Source organism: Calliopsis andreniformis, chromosome 3, assembly GCF_051401765.1.
Source record: "Calliopsis andreniformis isolate RMS-2024a chromosome 3, iyCalAndr_principal, whole genome shotgun sequence".
NCBI classification, from domain to species: domain Eukaryota; kingdom Metazoa; phylum Arthropoda; class Insecta; order Hymenoptera; family Andrenidae; genus Calliopsis; species Calliopsis andreniformis.
In genome coordinates this window covers 2648526-2671587 of record NC_135064.1, presented here as the reverse complement: position 1 = coordinate 2671587, position 23062 = coordinate 2648526, and the positions used below count along the sequence as shown (strand labels likewise).

The window sequence follows — 23062 nt, the reverse complement described above, 5'->3', positions numbered from 1 at the left end:
TTTAGAATCTTAAGGATATTTAAAATAGTATAAATAAGAAACCTAAAATTATACAATTAAATTATGCTTTATATAAAAATTTATGAGGTTACATATTGGTACCAGATTATTCCTTTTATTACAAAATTAATATTGCGGAAATGGACGGAAGTTATTATTTTAATATTTTATAAGGTATATACATTCACTTAGTTTTATGCGTTTCTTCACCACATTAGAATGTATTAACCTCAAAGTTGGCTTGGAAATATTTTAAGTGTAAAAAAGAAACCCAAGGCAAAGACAAAGCTTCCTTCTGTGTTAACTTGAGATGAATGACAGCAAAAAAAAGTAGAAATGGAAAAAGGTAAAATTAAAAAGCAAATGGAAAGAGAAAATTCATTCTAATAAATTATCATTTTTTGTAACCGATTTCTTTTCCTATCTGTTCATTTATTGTAGTATTTTAAAATATTTTTAGAATATTTAAAAAAAAAAAACACTTATTTTCTGAAGCTTTTTATTCAATACTTTTTATATATTTGTTACAAATAACAATTATTGTGTTAATAAAAACATTTGTAATGAAATACAACAGTTGTAGCTAGTTACGGGGACATAAAAATTGGACTATTTATTGGTATAGTTAGTTTTTGTTGGTCATTTTTTGGTACATTTCATGTCTATTGGAATTAGTAATTTTTCTAAATGTAAGACTGCAAAACTTAACAAATTTTTACATATATCAGAATAAGGGTAATTCATGAATCAATTTATATGCAAAAACTATTATAGTAACATCATCTTTAAACGTATATTCATAATATACCATTCTTCTATCCTTAGCTGGTTAGTTATTAGTATATTTACTTTACCTACTTTCAAGATTTAGCAGTAGAATCATGAATGTACGAATACTTTTTTGGCTCTCAAATGTTTGTATGTATTGCATTTTTTGGTTACGCATTCTTAAAAGTTTTTCACTTACACATTATCTCTATATAGGGTATTTTACGCAACTGGGCCAGACTATAGCCCGTAAACAGTAAGAGATAGAAAAAACTGTTATTAGACAAACTTAAACAGTATCGGATGATGCGTGTTTCAGTGTATATGTTTACTCCAAAAATGGAAGCGTTCCAAAAATTCCAAGGACGTCTTTATTTTTTTCTACGAAACTATACATTTCTTGTACACCATCGGATGCCTATTTTTATCCTCTACAAAAAAGGATTAGGGCATTTGGATCAAAAATTAATTCGTTCAGACCATATTTTAACTTTATTGTTCTCAGTTCACGTTCGATAATTGCCGTCTACAATATACTCGTGAACGTCATGATCCCTTGCACATTCGGAGTAAACATATACGCCGAAACATGCATCACCCAATGCTGTTTAAGTTTGTTTAATGAAACTTTGTTCCATCTCTTGCCGTTCAAAAGCTATAGCCTGGCCCAGTTGCGTGAAACACCCTGTACGTGTATAGTAGACTGTTACTTGAAATAGTTTTTATTTATGCATCACTAGTTTATATAAGGTTATTACAAGAGAACTAGGCGTACGAATACTTTTTTGATCCACTGTATTTGTAGCATTATAGTGAACCTTTATATCTTACGGTCGGGTAAGTTATGTTCATGCAAATAACAGGTTCTTGCATAGCACGCAATTAATTTTCATAAGACCAGTTGGTTTGATTAACAATCTTTCGCTTCGGTCTGTTTGATATACTGCCAAACCTAAATTTATTAAGTATAAAGGAAAAATGCAATAAATACGGAAGATTAATTTCTTAATATTAACATTGTTAACTTGATATTACAAAGATAAATTTTTATTATGTATGTACGTATTATCTGTTTATTTTGAATTCCTTAATACCTTTGTTATTTTTTGTCGATATAAAAACTTGTGTTAGGACCAACATTACTAGGTCTAATTTTCCAATTTATAATTTCTTTCTTCAAAGACATGTTTTTTTCAGTTTTCAAGATTATCGCCTCTTTCCTTGGTAATAGGAACGAAAGTGGGTAAATAAACATACCACAGTAAATAAACATGCATTTTTTAAATACAATTTTTGGTATTTGAAACATAATTTTCAATTAACAATGTCACTTGGTAATAAACTACTAAATAAATATCTAATAATTGCTTATTATGATAATACCCTTTAAATATTATCAACTTTTTTGTTATTCACCCAGTGTCTGTTCTATACCTATCAAATATAGGTACTTATACTATATGGTACGATTTCAATTATTTGAAATATCATCAGATTTAAACTTGAAGCGTCCTCTCGATAACTAGTTTTATTATCTTAGCGCGAGGTATTTCTTCACGGTTAACTCATGCACATGGTATCCCACTTTGGTCTTATCAAAAATAGTGAGTAACAGTACCCACAAATAAAACTTTTTTGCTGCAAATAATTTCAAACTATAGCAAATGTAACAACGAGACTATAACGCAGAAATACTTCATATACTGTTAAATAATTTTTTAAGTCTAATTGTTAATCGATATTCTACTATAGATATCCAGTCTTATTGTTAGTACATCGTATATCAGTAGTTCTGAACAACAGAAATTATATATATGTATATACAGTACATTATATAATAATCGAGGATCCAAGATTGTACGTGACCCGGGGCTAGGCAACAACTGATGATACTCTTGATATGAAAAGTGGTGGCGTGTTTGCTACTGTACCAGAATATTTCTCCTTTTTGAGATTCTGTAATTAACAGCTGTTTTCAATCCTTGGTTCAAAGTAAGCTGAACTTTGTAAAATATGTTTTCAGTTGAATGTGATTTTTGAAGAAATACATTAATAAATCGAAAATAACTTTTTCTTGAATATTTGCAGAAATTTATTTTAACATATTAAAAAATGAGACTCTTAAAGGGTGAGAGCCAGAGCTATGCTCTGCTTCCTTAATTCTGGTCAGGGTTTCACTATATTTTTAAAGAATCAGACTACTACTACTACAAAGTTCGGAGACAAGAAAGGTCGAAGATTGGGATAATAAGTAAGTATGTAGTAGTTTTGCCTCCTGTAGAATTACGACACATTTGTTTCGCTACGAGTTTCTACGGTTGTTAATTGCAACACGTACACTTAAACGTTTGCAGTACGGTATACACACGCGACTGCATCCGCATGCCCGTCACCGTAACAGCGCAATAAGTTATCACTGACTTCTGATACTTTTCTGCTCCATATTTTCAACGCAGTTATCTATCGTATCTGTGTTTCACAACTTGAATGATATCTCTAATTTTTGTTATTACAAAATACTATATCGACTAATAAATGATCGAATATTCATCTTTGATCCCTTAATGCACACGTACAAGGACACATTGAAATATACAAATTGAAAACTGTATTGAAAAATACAGTACTATAAGTTAAGAAAACGTAGTAAAATATGTATAACTTTAATACAAAAAGTGTAATAATTTATTTAATAATTATATTATACAAGAATGGTAATTATTTTCGGGGTAACTATCTGTTGCAAGGGCTCCATTTCCAAATTTGATGATTTTCAAATATATTATAAAGGGCGTTATATTGAACAACTTTTTCTTTTGAAAACATTTGCAGACGGCTTAACTTTACTGTCTTCAAGAAATTTTTTTTTTACCTGCAATTTTCTTGCGGAAGTACCTACGACATATATTTGAAAATCTTTTTTGTACAACTAGTATGTTTAATAAACACTATTATCGAAAGCCTCGAAATCTAAGAAAGTTTCCAATTATTAAAATTCGAAATTTGCACTTTTGATTTGAATTCTTTGAATCCAGAAAAAAAGTCTTCTTGAAAGAAAAATAAATCAGGATTTTTGCATATTATTATATTTTTGTCAGTATTTTATTACAGGAGTTGTTGTTTAACAAATTTTTAAATAACCAATAAAGATTTATGCAAAAATTTTATTGAAACTTTAGTTCTTAAAATAGTTCCCTGAGTTTCGAATGTTTTGAGAGTTTCGAAATCTTAAAAAGTTTCGGATTCGAGTTTCATGAATTTAAAAATTAGGTTCGAACCCACACTTAAACCATGATATTACATCAAAATGAGAAGTAATGGCTACCGAAAACGAAACATGACCGTGAAGCTGCTAATCTGAAACAAGTGTCACGTGAATTCCGCGCAAACGAGACGAACAAACTGTAACCAACAGTTTGACGAGACAAGTAAACGCATCAAGCGACAGTTGCATCTTGCAGCGCGGAATTTTCCCGAGACACGGTGGTCTGTAAAACGATCCCCATCTGAGACATTCTTGGAAAAACGGTTGAAACGAGAGAAGCAGTACTTCTCAGGAAGATCCGTTGCTTCCTGTGGCTCTCATTGTGCCACCTCTCGAGTAGCTTCGCGCGGCTAGGGCAGCCAACCACTAACCACCAAAGAATCGAATATTCATCAGAACTTTTGAAAATATTAATTCGTTCGATGTCTATCTTACAGGCAAATAAATACTATAATATATTTATAGTATCTCACGAAATTGATCAAATACTGGGACAGAGCATTGTTAATTTTTAATTACTGACAGTTCGTAAAGAAAAATCGTACATTAACCTTCCTGATAACCTAGTGAAAATTTCACTAAAAAATTGTAAAAATTCAAACAACTCTAATTTAAAAAAAAAATATTTTTCGCGCTGCAAGTCACCATATATTTAAAGATTGACTTTGCATTTAGAAAATATTCTGTATTTTGTACGTTAACATCTTTTTTTTCATAGAATAGGATATCAAGATGAATTCTATAATATAATGATATTCACTTGACCTTGAATTGATTAACCAAACTAGTTTCAAAAAAATTGGAAACTGAACGATCTTTAGGCCAGCTACATATTGATAGTCAGATAACGCGACACAAGAAATGTAGCATAAAAAATGCAGGCTGTTGTAAGGAAAGAGAGTACGCATAAATAGAAGAAAGGTTAGCATAGTGCAAACAAAAATCTGTGCTGCTTTACGCTGCATCTTGGACTCAATGTACGTCCGGCCTTATTTTCAGTACAAAATGTTTCTATATATGTTCATTTTTACGCTACGGTTAACCCCATTGTGAAACTATAACAGTTGCATGTTGCAAGTATGAACAGCTGAACTTCGACCATACTATTTCGTTTTCTGAAAAATCAAGATCTTTTAGTTATGTCGCTGTTGCAATAATGGATATTATTAGTATATATTGCAATCGAGTTTTTCATGACTTTAACTGTGTACATATATCGTTATATCTATATTATATCATTACAAACTAATTGCTGAATAAGTTATAGTATTCTTATTTGTTATTATCCAAAAACATCATTCAACGTTTCGTCCTAAAAGATCATCTGATTGGAAGACTCCATAAAAATGAATATATTACGAATAAAAATTTAAAATCTATAGAGTTAATGTGCAAGTATATACATATCGAAAACCTTAAAAACTCAGAAAAAATATTCGTGAGGGAAAAAGTTCTAAATCATAATATTTCTTACTGTGAATCAAACAACTTCGCCTTGACACAATTTCTTTACAACGGAAAATACATAAAGATCCTAAAATAAATGAAACACCTTGTACATGTAGATACGTACACCCAGCTCACTGCATTCTGGTCGCTCCGACGCATATGCACGTAGGAGAGTTCCTCCACCGTGGAATTTGGCAATCAGCACTATCTGGCGACGTTTAAAGTAACTAATGTCAGTCTCCTATGTCATTCCCTAGTGATAGGTACTATGGGACGACGTAACTCCGTCAAAATCCGGCTACGTTGACAGAGGGATATTTTTGTCGCATTAATATGAACATGCTAATATTCATCATTTATGAGAAGTTCCTCTTTGATACATTTCTCATTTAAGTGTCAAACTAAATTTACTAATTTATGTACCAATATAAAAAATAATAAAAAATTTCAGAATCGTTTATTCATAGAGTAAGAAGCACAATATCTCTTATATGCGATAAAAGTAACACAACTCAGGAAACATTGTTTACAAATTACATGACCATAACGCAGTTTAACATAAGGTATATTTTCGTAAACATATTCTTCTGAGTTTTTCCACTTGTATCATTTTTATCGCATATGAGCGATGTGTAATATTTGCTATATTATCTAAATCATATGTCATTTCAGTAATATTGTTATTGCTATTGTGCTATTATTATTATTTATCTTCGCCCTTTACTAAAATAATGTAAAAAACAATAAAAGGTTACACTGACAGGCATAACCTGAGAATATCTAGTAATATTGTACGGTTACAATGATCCGTCTATAGCCTTGCCATAGGTATCGTGTAACCTAGAGTTCTAATCATACATTATACAATTATACAAATTTTAAATACATTATACAATTTTTTTCTCACGTAGAGACGTCATTAATTTCTATTTATTCAGTTTCAGTTACAATATTCTATTTGAATTTTCTTCTTAATCTGTTTAAATCTACCTTTTGTATATACAAATTTGTTAATTAAGTATTAAATTTATTATATGCAATATAAGTATTGCTTATTTGCTGCAGGCGTAACATAACATAGAAATCATAATTTTCTGTGAAGTAAAATAATATTTGTCTTAATGCAAAATACTTTTATTGCTTTTTATATTATTTTAGCAAAGGATGAAGATAAACAAAATAATAATAACTTAATAGCAATAACAATATTACTGAAATGACCTATGATTTCGATCATACGGCAAATATTACATATCGTTCATATAGGATAAAAGTAACACAATTAGAGAAAACTCAGAAGAATATGTTTACCAAAATATACCTTATGTTAAACTGCGTTATGGTCATAATTTGTAAACCACGTTTCCTGAGTTGTGTTACTTTTATCGCATATAAAAGATATTGTACTTCTTACTCTATGAATAAATGATTCTGAAATTTTTTATTATTTTTTATATTGGTACATAAATTAGTAAATTTAGTTTGACACTTAAATGAGAAATGTATCAAAGGAGAACTTCTCATAAATGATGAATATTAGCATGTTCATATTAATGCGACAAAAATATCCCTCTGTCAACGTAGCCGGATTTTGGCGGAGTTACGTCGTCCCATAGTACCTATCACTAGGGAATGACATAGGAGACTGACATTAGTTACTTTAAACGTCGCCAGATAGTGCTGATTGCCAAATTCCACGGTGGAGGAACTCTCCTACCTGGTAGGAGTAGGAGAATTCTGTTCGATGGCCAGAATGCAGTGAGCTAGGTGTACAGTGTACATATTGATATAACCAAAGATAAGTAATACGGCAGTAACAATGTCAAGATCGATTATTCACATTTCTCGCGATTCCACTCTAAATTTTTTAATAAATTTACATTTGCCAATATCCCAAATAAAACAAAGTGAATTCTTGATCGAATCGACTGCTTTTGCGGTAACTAATTGCGTGCAATGCAAAAGTCTATTATTCGCATGTGGATAACCCGCCCGCCCGTGAGATATGAAGATATGATATGATAGTACAGCAAACTAACAACCAAGTACATTCTAGCAAAACACGCGTTTGTTTATGTATTAAGAATTTATGCAATATGCAAGTCGGGATTTGGAGAGGTAGGGCTGTAGTCCTGGACTCCATCCTTTAGTTTTAAAGAGGCTAATTTTTTCATATACTAAAATAAATTTCTGCAAATACTTAAGAAATAAATTATTTTTAATTTTTTAATATTTTTCTTCGAAGATCACATTTAACTGAAAACTTGTTTTACCATAAATATTTATTTTACATTGCTTATAATTAACCTTTACATCCATTATAAATATATATGTATTTATAAACGCATACGTAATCCTCCTACGAGACTCGTATAACAAAAATTCATATAGAGCAGCGCGCTGCAGCGTTGTCTAAGCGATGGCTCTCGAGCTCTCGGGAATTCTCCCACTCCAGTTCCCATCGTCAGGGAAACTAGGCGACGGTGTAAAAGTTGCCATATTATATTAGCGTCGTATATTTCTCAGAAAACTTAAATACTATGCACGATGTATGTATAAGTGGATTAACCCTCCTAATATTATGCCGGACTCATTGGGACTCGCCGCTCTAAGTCAAAAGTGACTCCAACAGCAGTCAGTACTGCGAGGGTTAAAAGAACGTTTGAAAGGGAAAGTAGGTGAGCGAGGAACCACTACTATACACTATTGTTCTATTACTGTTATCTAATGTGATGTAGTGAGGTCGTATATTGCACCCCTAACTGAGTTTCAGTAGTCTTAAGTGGTCCAGTAGAAGTCAACATCGTCTTGATTCACAACTGTAGATTCCATAATAGGTTAAATTCATTGAACTTCATGAAAACTTCAGATAGTATATACGTACTGTTACAAATAAGAAAATGCTCTGTCCGTGTGGTTTTACTAGCAGCGAATCTCTAATCTCATACGTACATATACACATACTCGAATATCAAAAGAACATGCGCCGACGTATCCGATGTCAGAAATAGGAAAATTTGTATATTGTACACCAACCAAATTCGCATTCCTTTACCTATGTTTTCATCGCTGAATACCAGGACCCTGAGTAGACTGAAGTGCTTATGTCGTAAAAAAATGTGTTAATCCTCTTGTTCTAAAATCTCAGTGTTTAAAAATTTGCCACTATCACTGCCTTCATGACTTCACTATGCACATCCAGCTCAGATGAATCTAGCCGCACCGACACTCTGTATCTCTTTCTTACACGGCAGTCATTGAATAAGACAGCGGAACAGAGAGAGAGCGTCGATGTGACCAGAATCATTGGAATTGTCCGTACTTACACATTAAGCTGTACTACAAGTTGATATAAACGCAGATCCTAGGTTTCACTACAAACAAATTTCTATTCCTACTACTATTCAGAATTAGGAAAATGTCCCGCGTAAACACAGGAGTAAGAACTGTACATATGTACATGCTTTGCTGACTGTGATCTAGCCTGTGCTTTTTCACTATAGTTACTGGCAAATGTCTTATCTTGCAATTTTTGTATAGAGCTAGAAACAAATTTCGCGGAAGTAATGCAAATTTAATTGGTCCTAGTATAATATCCTCGCTATGATTATTTTCTCGAATCGAATATATATGCCAGCGTATGTGTATATTTACGAGGTAAGATTCATTGCTAATTCGAAGGTAAAGCTACACAGACAAAGCTATGCACAGACAGCGAAATGTATACTCCCCTTACCCCTATGCCATCCTAAGTGATTTCCAGCTCTGCACAAAAAAGTAGACTATAGGAAGAAAATTATATTAAGACCAATCAGACTTGCATTCCTTACAACCATCAACTTTCCAACTCTGAATAATTGGACAGAGACCAAGGAATCGATTGATGTTACTTGTGCAAAAATTCATTTGCAAATAAGAAACTTCAATTTTTCCTATTCTTAATCCCTAATACTATGCTTGTTTTTATGAAGTCATTGATTTCGTGTATCGAGCTCGAGCATCGACGATCGAGCGAGACCCTTTCTTTTTGCTTCTGCTGTCGTGTACTAATTACATATCTCCGCGGCCGAAAGCAAAGGAGGCTGAATCGACTATCAGTTACGATAGAGGTTCGCGCCTAGACCCAAACGCGGCTCTCAATCGTGCAACTATTGCATACTATGTTTTGTTTTTATTAAGTAAGATAAACGATTCAATACTTGAACGTTTAACGTACGGAGGAAATTTTATAGAATTATTTTGCAACTATATGATAATCTGTGTTTATGTTATTATTTAAAAAAATAAAAGTACTTGGGTAGCTCAGTCCGTGGTGCTCAGTATTATCACGATTCTGCTGTCTCATTACATAGACACGTAATAAAATATAAGCAATTTGAATGTTTCTTGGGAAAGTAAGTTAAGAAAACAAAATATTCCTCTTCTGAAACACTAAAGAAGTTTTTCTTTTCAATATATATGCCAGTCACTAAAAAGATTAATAAAAAGGAATTTATTATTGAGTCACTATTTTAAGGTTATATTTGCACGTACTTTTATAAATAATGAATTTTACGTATTAATTCAAAATTATTCACTGTACCTATACATGCACATGTGAATAAAAAGAGTACGAATCTTAATTATGCTTGCTCGTTCAAAAAAATAATATTATAGTATTCTATCTTTCTAAAAATATTGTCATTACAGCAAACTGCGATATACATCGTATGTATTATTAATAGTATTGACTTAAAAATAAGTTGAGATTTCTTAACGAATAAGGTAAGAGTACTACTGAAAGTAGTATGAATCGATAAGTGTCAAAAGTTTGCTCACAAGAAAGTATATAAATATATTTTGTAAAATATTTAAGTAACTAAATATAATAATTTTTCAACGAATTAAGCGAACATTCAATGTAATAATTAATATTAGTAAGGGAGATGTGTATAGTGACTGAATGGACACAATCTTTCCCTCAATTATTACAAACCCTTTTATTTAAAGTATCGTGTCACAAGAAACAGTTCTCTACGGATCGCAAAAAAAACTGGCCGTCGACTCCTCGTTGCCAAACGCGTAAACCCTTAAAACTAACTAAAAGGGAAAAGAAAAGAGATAGACAGTCGAGGGTGTAGAAGACGAAAAGCAGACTCGAGGAAGAAGTTGGAAACGGCGAAAGAGGATAATAAAAGAGAAAATTGAATGGCCCGCTCGGGCCTGGCGCAGAATAGGCAACTAAGCCCCAGCAAGGGCTTGGAAAACAGCAATAAACCTTGCAAAACGCAGAGAAAACTAAAAAAAGAATATCCGCTAAATTTCGTACGAGTCAGGTCATCAAATGTTCATCAAAATAATCAGGCTCGCTTGTAACCATGAGAAATTCTCGAAAACGCTTGCAAAGACACTAGTAAACATCTCGCATTTCAACATTGACAAAGGCGTAGTGGCAGTATCATAGCTGTCACAATTACTATATATACTAATATTCAAATACTGGAACTTATCCAGTTATTGGATCTTTCACCTTACATTAAAATTTAAACTTAAGATTGAATAAGTGTCAGTGTTCAGTTATCCGGACATGGTCGACTGTTTACCTTATACCATTTAGTTGCAAACACAGTTTGTCCCCATATTCTGCTTATAAGGAGGCAAAACTATAACATGAAGCACATCGTATTATACGAAGGTCTATTGTACAATGAAGTTCACAAGTTTTGGCCGATCAAGGCCATTGAGGGATAACTCCTACTATATGTTCCACATAACTACCTCCTCGTGCTCCTCAGTCACGCAACTCACGCGGTTGATCTTGACGCATGCGTGAGTTCAGAAAGTAGGAGTTGATTTCCCCTCGATTGCTGCTCGTAGAACGACCCTAAGGGCCAAAACTCATGAACTTTGGTATAAATTTGCGATATGCATAGCAAAGTACTTGTGCGTATTTTTCTTATCACGCGCAAACACAACTTATTATCATATTACTATCATCAAGTTATAGTTCACTTCGCATGATTAGCACTTTGAAGACCAGATATTTTCACCTGCAAAAGCACTATGCAAATGAAAATGATATCATTAGAGAGCTTGTGTTTTCAAAGTTAACTAATGTAAATGTGTTTAAATTATTGAACGTATTGAAACAAATTTTCTTAAATAAAATTGTTGCATGATGCATATCATCTGAATTTGACGTTTACATGTGTAAAAATAAAAGTCATTACAGTACTGTGCAGAGCTGGTAAGGTTGCACCCGAGATACATTTTGACATAGTAGTAATTTTCTTTACATAGAGGATACCTCGATTCAGTTAGTAGTTATGATTAGTTTGGCCAATAATACGCTATATTTAAAAGTGCGTGTTTAATCAGGCGATTCTCTCTATCTTTAACCATGTGAATCCACATTTTTTCTACATGCAACCTTACCAGCTCTGTACAGTACAGTGCACAGATGTCTTTCTCGAAGAGTTAACCATTATTCCACCACTACATACTATACGTTCCGCTCGCAGGCACTTAGGTTCTCAACAGCGAATATTTAGTCGGCGTGTAATGTGTTAAATAAAAATTGAAAGGTAGATATCTATATCAGAAAAGACAATAAAAGCTTTATTCAATAAATTCAATAATACACTCATATTTCTTTTGGGTTATTATAATTATTTTGTACGCTCCAGATTCCAATTTTTCAGCTTCTATCGAGATAAAATTATACGTCTGATATCCCTTACAGTTGATTAGAGAATGATAATTACAAAAATATTCGGAAATGTAGCATATAAAAAACCTAAATTGTAAATTGTCTAGTAATTTGAACGAATTAAAATCTAAATAACTAAAATGAGTGCAATGATAACATAATCCACAAAATATTTAAAAAAACTGGGCTAAACAGAACCTTGAGGAGAATTTTGGGGCACCAAAAAGCTAATTTAATCAATTAAAATGTGAATTTTGATAATTCACAATAATATGTATAATAATTAGAATAATAATAAGTCAAATAAATTTTAAATACTAAACTAGGAATAATATCATCCGTAATGTGTAAACGTGATAACAAAATTTACAGTGATTATTTAATTATTCAGAACACCTTCGCGTGTAATGTTTATTTAATCGTGTTTTGTTATGAAACTCGACGAAGGTACTTACTTGATGTAAAAGGGGATTAAAAATAAGGTATCGATTTAAATGGCTTTAAAACTAAAACAGTATTACAAAACTAAAAATACATACACAAGCGTATGCTAATCGACCGCTTTTCAAGCAAACGCAGCTTCTTCCTTTTACACCATCCACTCAATACGACCACATGAATCATTCGATATCGACGCCTATTTATATTCGAAAAATATATCACCACCGAAACGTTCGGCGTCTACATTTATCATTATACAACTACTTATTTTGCGAACCTGAACGCACGAACGCTCAATATTTAACGTTGTCGCCCCATGTATCGAGAGGAAACAGAATAATACATTCGGGTGAAGTGTCAAGTACTTCAACGACGGAGACAAATTTTCCATCGATCAACACTAGGCATCGTCTGAAATTCACGTGCCCCTCACGTGCAAATAAACAAGAAAGTACACATCACCCGTAGAGCCCATAATCCTATTACCGACAACAAAACTCTTCTCAGTGTTCGTGAGCATTGATTTCTAAATAAAATCTCTCCAAAACTCAACATGAAATGATATCATATTAATGTAAATACAATCTACTACTTAATCAACACACGGCGGAATCACCGATCCGAGATACATTATCTATTCAACATTGCGCAACGGAGCAATTTCGAAAATTGCAACAGTGGCACAGACTCGCTCCCAGCCCGCAAAAAAGGACGGTCGTACTCGAGATTGAACTAGTTTAAGAGTAAAGGGAGAATTATTTACGAATTGAACCCGTAGTTTGGAGATGTGTCGTGTTAAAAAGGGAAAATGGAATGATTTAATGGACTCACCGAAATACTTGTCTGGCTCCAAGCCCGAATCTTTATCCAGCCCACATATGACAAAATAATCCGCGAACCGCTGTGGATGTTGCTCGGGTCCGCGCATTATTCCCAGGCTCCCGTTCATCTTTTCCAAAGGAAAGTTGAAGATCCGACTCACCACCAGGACCCACGAAACACCCTCACGAAAACAATTTCCACATCGCGAACCTCCACGATACTGTCATTTCACGCGACCAGCGAAACAACAGCTGATGTTGACGCGTACCAAACGCAACGCACGACTCTCTGCGGAGTGCGGACCTCTCGCCGCGAATAATTGATCTTTACTCGGTCGGGTGAAGTTGGCCGTGAGTCCGCGCGCGCGCACAGCGCGCTAGCGCATGGCGCCAAATACGAATCTTCAAGCATGCAAATGCACGTGTTTACCCGTTTGCGTGTTAAACAAATTTTATGGATATATATAAAATGAATTAATAAGAAGTTATCTAATTAGATCACAAATATTGTATTATTACAAAAGAAAATATCAAAAAATAACATTTATTCAAATAAATTTACTTTCATTTATTTCTTGAAAAACATAGTAAGAAAATTATAATTCACTTAATATTTTTTGCAATAATGGTTTGCTGTACAAAGCGCGTGAAGTTCTTTTTTGCAAATAGAGCAAATTAAGTTCGATCGTCTAACTCCATTACCATGTTTGTTACTGTACTCCACATACCATCGCAAATTCCGTCCAGATAACTTTTCAAAAGCAAATTTGTTACTTGAAGTGGGTATTATAGGTGATCTATGTGTATCATTTTTCTTTGTTAACCATTCCTTTTCGCTTTAACCTGTTAACTGGGTATGGCGAAATATTTCGTCATATACAAACTGCTACTGCAATGGGCATGACGACATTTTTTGTCATAATATAACTATGAAAAAAAAGTCCCCATTGTGAAACGAGTTGAACAAAAATTTATTTCCCGGTTAACAGGTTAAGAAACGCAAAATTGATACTGATAAACAGAAGCGCTATCGCGTTCCCCGCAATTTTGGCACAACACAAGAAGAGCGCTATAGCGCTCTTAGCATTCAAACGATTAATTCAAGTGGCAGGCTCCATACATCGTACGGTTTTCTAATTTCTCAAAATCGTCATGAAATGTATACAGTATGAAATGCGTTATGATTTTCTTTAGAAGCTTATATATGTACTATCTAACTTAAAATAAGTAAGCTTTCTAATTATTATAGCTATAATACTGCTCGTATTGTTAGTACAATACTCTTTCCGATGAAAATGTTATGTTCATGCTCCTTAGGAGCACTGACACATATGTATGCATTTACACTCTTTTCCAGATTCAAGTATTGTCAATAAAAAGTTATAATAAATTAAACATTTAGCACGAAATTATATAATTACGTGATATACTAAATACACTTGAACTAGACTTGAAATAGTCAGTTACGTCATTTCTTCTATAATTTTGATAAATTGATGCTTGAAGAGGCTTTCTCTAAGCCTTCAGAGTCTGTCATCTTAAAACTGAGGTTTTCAGAGTTGAATTTACTTAAATTCGAGAAAAATATCAGTTTACTATATTTTTGCTAACAATATTTAGACCAACAAAAATATTAAACGTAGGCGCGTGGGATAACCCTAAACAAGATACATATTACATACATTAAAATTCAAACCATCTAGTAAGCGAAATTATATGACTTTTAAAGAGTATTCTGTCTATATTTAAAAAATTTTGAACACTATGTACTACATCTATCGCAATCACTTCATGATAGCTTTACATATCTATTTATTTGTTGAAATTTCTTATTATTCCTTTCAACTAGGAATATCTATGATTAGTCTATAAAAAATGGCAAATTTTCCTTTCCTTGAATTTTTATTATGAATTAAAAGATATTTTTCCAAGTTTTTTACATAATACAGGATGTCTCGTAAGAAGTGGGCATTACTTTAGGAATTGATTCAGAACCTAACAATAATGAAAAACGTTCATATAAACATGCATATGTCCTATTCGACCTTGTTTACGAGATATGCCAGGATACTTGAAATTTCTAAAAAGTGTTGATCTCTTAAAAGTGTTGAAATACTCTGATACAGAATTGAACAAGGTTTCGAACAAATTCGGAGAACATTAAGAAGTATTGGAAGTGTAGTCACATCGATGACGAGCGTCTCCAAATATACGTTAAAATGCAAGGTACACATGTAGCTATTTTGGGCATCTTCTATGAAGGTTATTAAATACTAAATAATTCTACAGATCTTGCTATATCGTCGCTAAGGTCATCGCTATTACCCTCATTTCCTAGAATTACTCTCTCACTTCCTTTTACTCTTACCTTTGATAAAGTAAAAGTAAATATAATTCATCTCTGAAAGATCTTTCCCAGTTCCCATAAGTTCATTGCTTCCACCGAGTTACGAATTCATAACGAACAAATACTGTACTATTTTGCTTCTTCAATTCTGACTTTTCAAAAGATACGTGAAATAACTAACTATCGAAATATCCTGCGTCTTTATTTTATAAAATATGATTTTGAATTTTGTAAAATTCCACAATTCATATTTTTGTTCCAACATATATTTTTGTCCGCACATAAGATCCGCACATAATATGTATAAAAAATTTGACTTCTCCAATTGATTTATATGGTTACAATTTTCACATGATTACAAATAATCGAATATTATAAATAAATATTCCTATAATTTTTATAGAAAAATTAAGTTCGAAAAGTTTGATTAGTTTTGTAGTTTTTCTAAGAAAAAAGAACTTACCAATATTGTATTTAGATTTTAAAATCAAGAAAAACTCTTGTGAAACTTAAAGCATATTAAATAACTATAGAAAAGTGAAAATAGAAAATTAATTTCTAACTTTAAATAAAAATTATTTATTTCTCAATTTTAAATGTATTTTAAATTTGAACCAGCGTTTGTTGTTTTATTCTTAGTTTCTGTCATTTTTGTCCTTCTATGTATTTTTATATTATCTTCTTAATTTTAAGAAAAGTACCGAACTCAAATACTAAAGTCTGCATATCATTTATTAATAAAATAAAGGAACGAAAGTATACATATTTTTTACAAAAGCCAAAGTTAAAAATAGTCACCGATCATGTTACATACACTAATTAAGTAGAAAAAATGATTTGATTTTCCATTTTCCAAATGGAATTTTCATTCACACTACAAACACAAACATAACATGACAGTATTTGAATACTTTCATATATAATTATTCAAAATTTTGTAATCGATGAACCGACAAAATCACTTTTTATATATAGTTGAAAATATTTTTACCTACTTGTAAAATCCATTTTTACTTACCTAATTTGTATACCTATTTTTGAGGAATTTTTACGTAAACTTAAAATGAAAGAATTATCAATGAAAATACCTAAACTATTACAAGTTGGTAAAACTGAATGCTTCTGGCGCCATCTGCATAATTGCAGGGTGCACAAATGTTTGTTCACTCATGGAGAGGTTAGATTTCTGCGGTTCAACTTGAATTTCTTTAAGATAGAATAATATAGTAGAGGATTTTAGAATTTTCACATTTTTACGGATGATGGAGGAAGTTGACAATATAATTATTCACTCGTTACGTCAAATAGGCTGGTAAGTTGCATTTAATATTATTTCGGTGCACATTCAATTCATTTGACACTTAACGTCGGCTACGATTTACGTGAGAGAAAATGGGTGGTAATGTTTATTTACAGCATATTTTGTACTTTCAAAAGATATCATTTAAAGAAAAACTGTAATGCTTTGTAACCAAATAAAATAAATAAAAACATTGAAAGTTCAAATATTATTAAAAACGAAATGAATTTTACCGGTTGACATTAATTTTAATATCACTTTGCATATGCAGTACCATATCATTCCATTACTATACAATGAAACTTATAAAAATTAAATTCCTGTTCCTTTTGTTTAATATTCATTATAATATATTTTTGATACAGAAGTATTTTTATATACATGTTTATAACTGTGTAGTTAATGAACATCTTTTAGTGACATAGAAGAGAATGTAACAAATCTTGGTGGCTTCAATACTGAATTAGTAGTAGAGGCAGCAGTAAAATGCTTAGATATAATAAAACCAGGTCTTGGTTTATCCACTGTATTACCTATGAACATGGCAGCTCGTTTTCGACTGGGTGCTACACTTGCTCAAGCATGTTCAGTAAGATTTAAAAAAAAAAGCATAACATTTACTATTTTCACAAGCATATTATTTTATTTTTACTAACATGTAGTTTATCAATTTAGGAATTAGGATACAAAGGTGACATTGGTTATCAAACGTTCTTGTATAATTCAGAGGCTGATCTACGAAGAGTTTTTATATTTCTCATTGAAAAGCTACCAAAAGAAAGTGATAAAACCTTAAATGAACCTATTACTAATGTTGGATTATTGGAAAAATCAATAGCAACTGCAATGTTGCAAGGCCTTTCAGCTTCCTGGCTACCACATTATTGTCATACAAAGGGATTTAGAAACAGAGGCAGAGCAAATGTTCCTTATACGTCTGTGAATTTAGAAGTACCAACAACAAATAGTGGAGACGGTAATAATGTCTATCTTGAATATTATTTTATCATTATTTGATAATATTAAAATGCTTTTGTATTTTTAGATTATCAAGATTATTGTATACATTATCTGCAATCTGTGCCTAAACAAGTGCAAAATCAACAATCCAGTTTACCTTCTATAATATCATATAACACAAAAGCTCTACATTCACATTCAATGACTATTGTAGATCGAATAAATTGGTTAAATAAAGAATACTCTAATAAAGTTACTTGTGTTAATGCATCAGTTGACAATAATGTTTTGAAAAAGGTTTCACCAACAGATACAATGTTAATTTCCAAAGTAAGCCTTTCAAAGTCGACGTTAATAGATACGTGTCTACTGTGTAAAAGAATAAAATTATATTTTAACTTAAGATTCTTATTTTATCTTTAGGAAGTTGAAGTTCAAAGTGAGAACATTGTGACATCTATACAGTCAAAACAAGAAGTAGATAAAAAAGAAAGGCAGGAAATAGAAGTTGAAGAAATGAAGACAGAATGTGAAAGTCTCAGAAATGCTATAGAAGAATTACAAGATGAGATTAAAAAATTAAGTACTAGCGTAACGCAAGTAACAATAAATTATCAAATAGAAGAAAAAGAATTAACCATTAATGAGGAGCAGAAAAAGATTAAAGCAAGAATTTATGATTTACTTCAAGATGGCGAAGAAAATATTAAGAAATTAGAAACAGCAATTGAAACTACTACAAATAAATTAATTAATTTAGGTAATCAATGGGAAAAACATAGGGTTCCACTAATTCAAAAATATCGACAAGAAAAAGAAAAGCATTCAACAAAAGCTGTAAGTATTGTCACATTAACGAAAAATGAAATTCAAATGACATACCTAAAGTCAAACTTCATATATGTATGTGTATAGAGCGCAAGTCAAAAGAAGCTGGATGAAATTAGATCGTTCAAAGAAAAAGAAAAGGAACTTCAAGAAGAATGTCGTAACAAAGATCAACAGTACTCACAGTTAGTAACAGAAGTTCAAAAACTTCCTAAAGAAGTGAACAGATCTGCATATACTCAACGAATTATAGAAATAATTAATAACGTTAGAAAACAGAAAGACGAAATTGATAAAGTTTTAGCTGATACGCGAGAAATTCAGAAAGAAATAAATACACTTACTGGCAGAGTGGAAAGATCATTCACAGTGGTTGATGAATTAATATTTCGAGATGCAAGGACAAATGAAGCATCCAGAAAGGCATATAAATTATTAGCCACTCTTCATTCTGACTGCAATGAACTAGTAAGTTTAGTAGAAGAAACAGGTGCCACTGTACGAGAAATAAGAGATCTAGAAGAACAGGTGAACTCCTTGAATATATTCGGAACAATAAGTTTACTTCATTTTTATTTATTTTTTATTTTTTCCGTTTTATTTTAGATTGATTCTGAATCCACGAAAAACGTTGGAGCGAATTTAGAGAGGATAACTGCTGATTTGAAGCAAATGAAACAAGAAACAGCAGCATTAACTGCACAATTACAAAGTAAATCTTCGTGATTGTTATGTAATGTATGGTACAGTACAAGTTGTATACACTATAACAACGACCAGGTATGAATTCAATTAAATATTATGTTTAATTATTTTCTCCTAAAGTAATACATTTCCTTTTTTAAGTAATTAGTTGTTTCTTCTTATTAACCCTAAAAGAATGCTCCGTTCATTTATAGGACATTCCTTACAAACGAATACAATTACAAATGTGAAGACCAATTTTATAGTTGGAATGCTGTGAATCTTAATGGAAGACACTATTTGAGTACTGCCCATAAAAAAATCTTTGTGAAGACTCATTGAGACTTGTTGCTAAATATGTGCCTTGGTCCGAATTTATGTAATACTAAATATACTTAAAATTGGGCCAAGAGTATGATTCATTTAATACCAACGCTCAAAAGTTATTTGTTACAGAGCCTAATTTTTTAGTATAAAGTTGAATTGTATAATTAACTTACGTATTTTTAAGAAATAAGTGGATTTGGAAAAATCCACTGCAAACTCATGTAATAAAATATTTCAGAAAAAGAAAAACTTTTAAACGATTATGTACAGAACATGAAAGATAAATAATGTGTAATATATTTTTATTGCCTCTTACCATTATCATCCTTTACAAAACTTTGTTGAAATATAGTTTATTAAATAATTTTTAACTACAAATTGTTATCCATTAATTATGATTTTATTAGAAATTTGTTATCTCTGGCTTCAAATTTTTGGTGGCACGTATTCTTGTGCTTTTTCTAGTTTTTTAAGTTTCTTTTCACCCTTGGGCATTTGAAGAACACGTTCTAGTTCAAACTTTTCTGTTTTCTCTATTTTCTCTATTTCTAATTCTATGTCCTCTTCATGTTCAAAGAATGTTAATAGCTTTTCTTGTTGACGTAAGTCTTCTTTTATTTTATTTATATTTTCTATTCTCTTTTGATTGTCTATTTCTTTTAACTGTTTGTTTAATGCTACCTCTCTTTGTTTTTCCCACTCAGTATATTTCTGAAACATTCAAAAACATTTGATTATATAAATTATTAACCCTTATTGAATATCAGATTCTCAGGGAGATGACATACATCTGATAAGGGTTAATATCTATATTTTAATACTTTTAAAAAGAAATTTATTAATATTGCTTACTTTTAATTGTTCAGATATATCTGCATCAGATTGTTTATTAACTGCAGATTTAACTTCATTCTCCAATGCTTTGGTTAAGTTATCTTTGCACAGACCTGCTGTTTTTAACTTTTCAAGTTGTGACATTACAGCCTTAAATTCGTCTGTTATTTGCTCCTCTGGTATGTGTTCGTTATCTTTTTGTATTAAATCAAAAACCTCTTCATAAACAATACTTTCTTTTACTTTGTCTGACCATTGTTCTATTAGTTTTAATACATCTTTATATTTTTTATACAATATTAAGCCTCTCAATTGGCAAGTTCTTCCTAATGTATTATTCATAAACTTTCCATAAAAAGCCAATGTTTTTCCTACTAAATCACGTGGATCTGTAAGGTCAAAGTGATCATCGAAGAAAGGATTTCTAAGATAACCAACACGTACTTTAATTTCCTCTGTGGTATCTTCTTCTTCAGGTACGGGTTTTGGCCAGTTGTTAGGATTTTCTAAATATTTGTGACAAGAATATACAGATAAAGCATTAGTTATCGAATTCGCAGTGTCTTCTTGTAACATTGGTAAAACAGCAATTTTGGCTGCATTAGCATAATCTTTCTTCTTTATGTATGTGTCCATAAGTATGTTATAGCATACATAGTCAGGAAAAATTCCATAATTGAGTCTGTCATGCAATACATTCATAATTTCCTCGGTACAGTCGTGATCTAATAGATATCTTACTACGGCATGATGAGTGGATTCTAAAGTATTCGATGTTTCAGCACTTAACCTTAAATTGTAAATCAACGTTAACAATTCTTCCATCTGAAATTTGTCTACAACTGTATTTGCGAATATGTCGATGTCGATTGCGCTTATTTTTCCTTGCATATTTAGCTTGTGTTCCAAGTCTAAAAATAAGTTCTCTGGCTGAACTTTTTGCAGTAATGGAATTTCAAATCGTCCTTTCCACGCTTCTTCGCACCGGTATGCTTCGGATAAGAACGATCGTCTTTGTACCAGCACTTTTTGAAATCCATGGTAAGTTTTTCTTCCGCATTTCAAAGTTTTCAACATTTTGCATTATATTCTGTATCAGTGCCTCATAACTTCTTGGAAACAAGTTTGAATATTTTTCACTTACTAACAGGAAGTAAACATACTGGATGTCATGAAGTTGGCTACTTATCGTACAATAACAATTTCTCGAATATATCGTTTAAATTACTTTAAATATAAAGTGTTCGAATGAGAAGTTACAAAAATTGTAAAACATTCTTTTTAAATATCAAAATCGAAGGACAGATTTCAAAGACAAAGTACAAGACCAATTGTAGATTTTGTCTAATGAATTTTATTAGTTAGATTAGTGATATGTGTCGTAAAGCTATATTATCTTACAATTTTAGTATGTATAAAGGATGTCCCATACATATGAAATCCCAAAATTCAAGAATTGATATTACTCTTGAAAATAACTTTTTAATAAAGCGTTAAACAACCTATGTTCATATAACATCTTTTCTTATCTAAACCCATAGACTGTACTAACAAAGTTTGGCATTTTAAATCTGAAATACCTTCTATATTTAAGTAATAATAATACTAACAGTTAAAGTTTTCAATAGACGTTACGAATAGAACCGATTTTTAGTATTCTTACATGTAAAACTCCAATGAATTCAAATCCGAAGAACGAGTATACCATATATTGAGACCTTCGCGTTCAATCCACTTATTTCAAAAGTTTTTATTTAAAAATTGTTTAGTTACACAGTCAAAATGCACGGAATACCATTGTACATATGTATATAAATCACAAGTTAAAAATAAAAGAAAAACCAATTTCGTTTATTGAGATGAATGTTACGACACAAACCCGCTATCTATATCTTGTAAAGGATGACAAATAGAGCTTTTTCAAGAAAATCGAATTCGAAAATCCGATCAAATACGCCTATATTTAGTATTTAGTCACAACTGCTTTGTTCACGCAATCTGCGTTTGTATTTCAAGCACATTTATTAAAGATTTAAACAAATTTTTTATTAAATAGTAACCAAATATTACAACATATACAAACTTTATTGCAAAATGGATCTCGATCTCTTCGTATTATATTTTTAATAATTAGTAATTTTTCAAACAATAAAAAAATAAAAAGTTGTTTGTGGTTTGGATATTCGTTGGTTAATTCAATGTATAATATTTTGGCGGTATTAGGGTGAATGTCTTTGCTTATTTTAAAAAATTTATCAATTATAAGAGGAGTTTCTACCGTCCACGGTGGGAGTTTGTATTGTTTTCCTAGTGCAACGAGTGGTGTATTAGGTTGTTTAGCGTGTTTAGT

At 31.5% G+C, this 23062-nt stretch overlaps 3 protein-coding genes across 6 annotated transcripts in view; 1 reads left to right on the top strand and 2 right to left on the bottom strand.

Annotated features, from left to right (window-relative positions):
• Window positions 1-13711, bottom strand: part of Pns (DENN domain containing pinstripe) — an 88206-nt gene extending 74495 nt beyond the window's left edge. For all 3 annotated transcript variants that reach the window (XM_076393756.1, XM_076393757.1, XM_076393759.1), the window contains exon 1: window positions 13443-13711. In XM_076393756.1, coding sequence (XP_076249871.1) covers window positions 13443-13560 — 118 coding nt within the window. In that variant the 5' untranslated portion in view covers window positions 13561-13711. The remainder of the gene's footprint in view (window positions 1-13442) is intronic.
• Window positions 13712-16956: 3245 nt separating this feature from the next.
• On the top strand, window positions 16957-20066 carry LOC143177101 (coiled-coil domain-containing protein 22 homolog). Of its 2 annotated transcripts, none has more exons than XM_076374886.1 (8): window positions 16957-17091; window positions 17497-17668; window positions 17755-18055; window positions 18125-18369; window positions 18463-18876; window positions 18955-19395; window positions 19474-19647; window positions 19767-20066. In XM_076374886.1, the coding sequence occupies exons 1-7, from the start codon at window positions 17039-17041 to the stop codon at window positions 19591-19593; spliced, it is 1746 nt and encodes a 581-aa protein (XP_076231001.1). In that variant the 5' UTR covers window positions 16957-17038; the 3' UTR covers window positions 19594-19647; window positions 19767-20066. The 2 variants fall into 2 exon arrangements, with proteins under 2 accessions (XP_076231001.1, XP_076231002.1); XM_076374887.1 differs by having other exon boundaries at window positions 17479-17668; window positions 19767-20064.
• Window positions 20067-20163: 97 nt separating this feature from the next.
• Window positions 20164-21864, bottom strand: LOC143177102 (uncharacterized). Its single transcript, XM_076374888.1, has 2 exons — window positions 20731-21864; window positions 20164-20589 (listed from the first exon to the last, which is right to left on the bottom strand). The coding sequence occupies exons 1-2, from the start codon at window positions 21787-21789 to the stop codon at window positions 20305-20307; spliced, it is 1344 nt and encodes a 447-aa protein (XP_076231003.1). The 5' UTR covers window positions 21790-21864; the 3' UTR covers window positions 20164-20304.
• Window positions 21865-23062: the final 1198 nt, after the last annotated feature.

Bases quoted from the DNA above. Each gene is read 5' to 3' on its own strand.
- LOC143177101 (XM_076374886.1), top strand. From the start codon at position 17,039: ATGATGGAGGAAGTTGACAATATAATTATTCACTCGTTACGTCAAATA. The intron at 17,092-17,496 runs GTAAGTTGCATT...AACATCTTTTAG, and splicing joins TCGTTACGTCAAATAGGCTG to TGACATAGAAGAGAATGTAA. The intron at 18,056-18,124 runs GTAATAATGTCT...TTGTATTTTTAG, and splicing joins AACAACAAATAGTGGAGACG to ATTATCAAGATTATTGTATA.
- LOC143177102 (XM_076374888.1), bottom strand. From the start codon at position 21,789: ATGTTGAAAACTTTGAAATGCGGAAGAAAAACTTACCATGGATTTCAA. The intron at 20,590-20,730 runs GTAAGCAATATT...TGAATGTTTCAG, and splicing joins ATATATCTGAACAATTAAAA to AAATATACTGAGTGGGAAAA.